Here is a 6,000-nt window from a genome sequence, read left to right on the forward strand (position 1 = left end):
GTCGGTCTGAGTTTCATTAAACTGTCATTTTCAACCGTACTACAAGCATCATGTAATCACTCATAATTTATCTTCTCTTAATAATTTTTCTATCTATTGGATCTTTCTTACAAAATAAAGTATGCAAAAAAAAAAAAATTAAAAAGTTTGAATTTTAAACAAAAAGGAATTAGGAAATACATGAAGAATGGAGAGAGGAAATAGTTCTCAACTAGTAACAAAAATGGTGGTATTAACAAATGTTTAAAAATGTTTTATGATTACACACTTTGTCATGTATTTGACCAAAAAAAGCCAAAAAAGGACAAGTGTTCACTTTATACATCGCTTTCAATCCCCCCAATTAATTATCGGTTAACCAGCTGTTCATGGACTAATAATTGTCATGTTAAACTAATCCCTAAACAATTAAGCATAAAAATCAGGTGGCTTAATAAATGGTACAAGCACAACACATGTGGGATTAGAAAGTCAAATAAACAATATAACTAATCCGCGTAAAACACGAAGGAAACTATTTTAAACCAAACAAACATATACTAGTACACATTACCAAAAAAAACAAAAAACATATACTCACCATTCAATTTTGTAAACCGGGACAAAGGTCGGCCGTATAATAAGTCTATAAGACATAAATGCATTCTCCGGTTTAAGTCAAAAACTGTATGATAACGACACAATCCTTCTCCGGTTTAGCTCAGCTTTGACCAAAAAAAAACCCCTCCATGACGTCATCACAGTTGACAATTTCAATCTAGTTCTTCTTTTGTCTTCACTTTCTCAGAAATTTCAGACACAGCACATATAAAACCAAGAGAATTCTCTGTTTAGCATTTTTACAAATAAATGGAAAAAGGTTCCAACAGCAACAAGTCCACAAAGTTCTCGAAGATGCTTCAAAGAGCTTTATCAATTGGTCACAGTGCGGCACCGTTTAGTCCAGGAAGAGATTTTCATCAGCACCGTACGATTTCGACGGTGAACAGAGGAATTTTCTTCTCCAGTCCGTTGGTTCCCACGGCGGCTAGAGTTCGGAGAAGAACCAAAAACGAATCCGTTTTTGCGGAACCCACTTCGCCTAAAGTCTCCTGCATCGGCCAGGTCAAACTCAATAAGCCCAAATGTTCATCGGAGAAGAAAAACAAAGAACCTAATAAGAATCTCAAAACGGCGTCGTCTTTGTCTTCTTGTGTTACTATTAAAGAAGAAGACAAAGGAAGCTTTTCGAAACTAAAACGTCTCTTCTCTACGAAAAGTTTTTTGTGGAGAAAATCCAACTCCAACTCCACCCCCACCGCCTTCGCCACGGTGAGTGAATATCCGGCTGCGGCTGTGGAACCGGTCGCGGTGGTGGAGGCGCCTTCGTTAGGTAAAATGAAGAAATTCTCGAGCAGTAGAGGAGCTCTCGGCGGATTCGATTGGACGGCGGAGATGAAACGTCAAGAATCTCAATCGAATCTAACGATTCCATGCTCTGTGAGTATGCCTCTGACTCGGTTAGAGGGTTTGAGTCTCTGTCCGAAACCCAAGAGTGAAGTTAATCTGTGGAAGAGAAGAACTATGGATCGACCAAAAGCACTTCATGTTAACTAAAAGCTGTTTTTTCTTGAATTTTCTTCGTTTGCTTTTTTCTATGTGTATATTTTTTTTTTTATGTGTCTGGAATTTTGTGTCTACCACGATGATGATACTCGTCACGACGTATACTCAAGTCTGAAATGTTGTGAATAGACAGAAAAAAGGAAAAGAAATATTACAACGTGTGTATAGATCAACACGATTTTTGGTTTTGTTTCTCTAGACTAGATGATAAATCAATTATCTTTTTGCCCGGATATGATAACGTGAGATTGGAAAACTAGATGCATATATCGAGTTTTAGAAGCAAACATCGGCCTATGTTACGCCACAAGTTACAAGTTAGAGAGCAAACAACACAACCAAGAAGAAAGGGGATGTGATCACTGATCATTATCCTCCATCTCCTCTTTAACATTCTTATATCAAACGTACAAACTTGACATCTGTTATAACCTTACATTATATTGCCTTAAGGGGAAGTTAGAAACATCAAATCTTAGTCGTTTATATAAATCATATATATTGGAAAATTTCACAAATATCATTAATAGCAAAAAAAGTTTGTACAATGTAATAGCCTTTTGAGCCTTTTGAACAAAAAAACAAAATAAAAAATGTAATTGCCTAATGTAGGTCCAATATTTTGTCTTGAGCACCAAGATAAAACACCAAAACACCACAACTTTAAATTTTTCTCAACCACTATTACACATGTATTTAACTATACTTATGTTTGAGTAAACATATGTGAATATGTCAAGATTTTTCACGATAAACCTATTGTCTTGTCTAACTAGCATCTTCCCCATTTTACAAAGTTCCATACATACTGGATCCCCTGGCGCATAAGTCGAACCTTTGTTGGGCATTTTTCAAGCAATGTTCCTTGGATGATGACAGCTCCACTTCCACACCTTCGCTAATATCTAACTCCATTAATCAAAACTCCTAACCTTTTCATGTTTGTTGCTAATTCCGGATATAAAGAGACAATTATATTTTTGATAGGCTTAGATTTCAGAGCAAATATTGATTCAAATATGCTTTTTCCTGTAGCAATAGCCTCACGTCCTTTGAATGTAATTCTTTAATTGATTTAAAGAATTCTTGGTGAACTTCCTTGAGAACTTTCAAAACATTAGCCAATGATCCGTGGCTACTACTCTCGTCTCTCTTCTCCTCTGCGTAAGATCTCGGCCCGACATGATCATAATCTCTAAAGAAATTGTACTTGGTGATCTGCACCAGATTCCTATTGTGGTCATCAGACCAAACCTGACGAGTGTCATCCACAATCACAACTCCACGCTCATCAGCCAACACAAGATCAAGCGTCTTAGAAAAATCACTCTCCTCTCTGGTAATGACTCTGTCCCCAAAATATATTTTCTTCGGATCAATCAACTTCAACACAGCCTGAGCGTAGTCGCGATTTCCCATCGTGTATACATACATGGAGAACAACTCGTTGGCTTCTTTCAGAAACTCGTGCACAAAAGGTCGAAGCTTTATCAACATCTCTCTACCGAGTGTCCAAAGATCGTTCCTTGAGTATGATTCCCCCAAGAGATACTCCTCTGCTTTGGAAAGCCGTGAAACCGTAACGGAATGAAGAAGGGTGTGGTCCAAATCAAGGACTAGATGAAGTTTCTTCTCGTTCTCACAAGCCAATTTTGTGGTGTGGGTTTTTGTAACCGACACGGCGTAGTGGCTTAACTGTAAACCGTGGACGAGATAGTCGAATGCTCGGCCGTAATCTCTATCTACCGTCGATCTGCAGTTACAGCAGATTCCGTAACGGACGAAGAAGTGACCACAATTTGATGTTGTTACCCTTTCAGATTCTAGTCCTTGAAAAGCGTTTTCAATCACAGGCATCGTTAATTCTGAGATTTTTTTTTTCTTATCGGCAAATCAAACTTTTATTAGTTGTAAAGATAGGAAAATAACTGTGTAAAATTCCCGTTCAAGCGTAGGGACAGTATTTATAAATAATATTTTGCTTCCCAATCTCATTGGCAAGCGATGTGGGATCTTAAATCTTTTTATCTTTTAGTTATTTTTTCCATTTTTTTCATCATGTTTCCATTATTTTTCATAATGTTTTCATCATGTTTCTTAACCTTTTATGATCCAATTATTGGGTATAATTTCCGTGATTCTATTTTAATAATGGAAATATATTGGATAAAATTCCACTAGATATATATTAATTTCTGTTGCACAAAAAGTAAATAAATAAGAAAATATATTAATTACATTCTAGAAGATTATCTGAGGTTGTTTGATATGGGCGGCGACAACCAATAGGTAACGATTGTCTGATGAAAAAACCTAATTTTTTTAGGAATTGTTGATCCTATCAAAAAAAAATATTTGGGAAATTTTTTGAAGAGAATGCTTAGATAGTATATCTTAAAATATTAAAATGCAATTTAGCAGAATATTAGTTTTTGCCTTTTTCCGCTAATTTGTAGTTTTATATGCTCTTAGACGCTAATAATCGATTTCTTTGAATTAGAGGTCTTTTCTCTTTTCTTTTTTCTTTTTGGGAGAGAAACACAATATGATCAATTGTTTGTTTAGTTTTTGCTTCACATAGTATATACGTATTAATTGAGGTTGTAAACACTTTAACAACCCTATACATCCAACAGCAATCAATACAGTAGTATATCTATTAACATTGAAATAGTAAAATCATTTTTCTCTATGCATCCCAATCAAAATTAAGGATTTATGTTTTCTGTTTGAAACATCATAGTCAAAAATCCAGATCATGCCACAAAAGACCTATCAGATAAGACAGTGATATTATAAATTCAGCTCTACTTCTCTTCCTGTCATTTTCAGTGTGAATCATCACGGTCTGGAATCAGAATCATCACACCCACACAAATTAAGAGAGTCAGACACTAAATCTATACATACAAAGGAGAAAAATATGTGTTGTTACATTTTTTTTATCAGATCCTAATCGTAATAGGGAAAGAATCACGTGAATTATAGAACATACTAAACCAAAACGTATGATCACAAAAACTTTTTATAATATCGATAAAATCTATATTTTCTCCGTTCCAAAGTATAAGATGTTTTAAAGTTTCTATGCAACTTTTAAATTAATTTAGTATTTTATATTATGCAGTATTATTTCTGATTGGTTGAACTTGTTAAAAGTAAAAACTTTTTAATCTGCGTGTTTTAGCTAAAACATCGTATATTTTGATATTGGGGGAGTAATATAATACTCCCTCCGTAATATAATACCGTAACCAAAAATAATTCAAAATGCAACGACGCACGCGTTCCCACTCTCTCACTAGTCACCACTATCTATCTCCCTGCGACAAAAACCTAAAAAGCTTCTTTAAAATTCTTGTCGAGACACTAATTTTCTTCAAATTAATTTTAATTAAAAACTAGAATTTACTTCCTCCGTTTCATAATATATAATATTTAAAGAAATATTTTTATTTTATAATATAGGATGTTTACAATTTTCTATACAACTTTTTAATTAATTTTATATTTTATATTATACAATCTTATTTATATTTGATTAAATTTTATAAAAATAATTATTTTTTAATATATCTGTTTTAATTAAAACATCATATATTTTGAAGAATATTATTTTTAATACTCAGACAATCACTCACATCAGTCAGTAGTACTCACCCAGGCTGTCGACACCTAAGTACATTTTCATTTTACTAACCTAACACTTAAATAATCTTAAACACACTTCAAAAATACTACAACTAATCACCCTATGTCTTGCCGGCTCTACTTAAGCTTCCGGCGGAGAAATCAATAGTAAACCTACGATTGTTCTTATAAGCATTAAAAAAAACTAAAAATTCTCAAAACACAAACCAAATTTTTAATTAAACACAAAAAAAAAAGAGTACATTAACCAAGTTGAATTAACTTAAAAATAAAAATTAAGAAAGTAAAAAAAAAACAAAATGAGACAATTCTCCCCATACGGCGAAAGATCTTTTTCTACCTTTTTTTTTTTTGTAATAATTTTCAAGAACTCTCCTCCGGTGGCGGCGGCGGCGATGAAGATTCCGGTTTTCTGCAGAGAATCATATGCATCGGAGAGAATATTCCGGTTTCACCTCCTCTGGTCAAAAAATCAGCAGTCTTAAACAACATCTCATGAACATCAACAGTTCCTTTAGGCGCAACTCCAACAGCTGACAATATCTGAACCACAATGTGGTTCCTCCAGTAAGCAAGCCTACCCATCTTAAGCCTAGTCCACCACGGCTGAGCCGGTGGAGCCGCCAGATCCTTCTCCTTCACTATCTCAAACCCAACCTTTTCAGCCGTCTCAGCTATGTCCACGTAAGCCCTAAGCCCAGGCAACGCGTCACCTCTCTCAATCCCTTGGATCACCTCCACGTG

General features: G+C 34.7%; 3 protein-coding genes across 3 annotated transcripts in view; 1 reads left to right on the forward strand and 2 right to left on the reverse strand.

Moving 5' to 3' along the window:
* On the forward strand, positions 595-1,838 carry LOC104776148 (uncharacterized protein At1g76070-like). The gene has a single exon (XM_010500163.2). The coding sequence runs from the start codon at positions 850-852 to the stop codon at positions 1,594-1,596; it is 747 nt and encodes a 248-aa protein (XP_010498465.1). The 5' UTR covers positions 595-849; the 3' UTR covers positions 1,597-1,838.
* On the reverse strand, positions 2,492-3,536 carry LOC104776149 (RNA polymerase II C-terminal domain phosphatase-like 4). Its single transcript, XM_019243563.1, has one exon. It carries the CDS (start codon positions 3,460-3,462, stop codon positions 2,602-2,604), a length of 861 nt encoding a protein of 286 aa, XP_019099108.1. The 5' UTR covers positions 3,463-3,536; the 3' UTR covers positions 2,492-2,601.
* Positions 5,493-6,000, reverse strand: part of LOC104776150 (24-methylenesterol C-methyltransferase 2) — a gene marked incomplete in the record, with an annotated part of 2,000 nt that continues 1,492 nt past the window's right edge. The window contains 1 exon segment of the mRNA XM_019243562.1: positions 5,493-5,991. Within this exon segment, the coding sequence (XP_019099107.1) occupies positions 5,620-5,991 (372 nt within the window).

Source organism: Camelina sativa, chromosome 3, assembly GCF_000633955.1.
Source record: "Camelina sativa cultivar DH55 chromosome 3, Cs, whole genome shotgun sequence".
NCBI classification, from domain to species: domain Eukaryota; kingdom Viridiplantae; phylum Streptophyta; class Magnoliopsida; order Brassicales; family Brassicaceae; genus Camelina; species Camelina sativa.

What these genes read in the sequence shown, in the direction of transcription:
- LOC104776149 (XM_019243563.1), bottom strand. Translation starts at nt 3,462, where the DNA reads ATGCCTGTGATTGAAAACGCTTTTCAAGGACTAGAATCTGAAAGGGTA.
- LOC104776148 (XM_010500163.2), top strand. Translation starts at nt 850, where the DNA reads ATGGAAAAAGGTTCCAACAGCAACAAGTCCACAAAGTTCTCGAAGATG.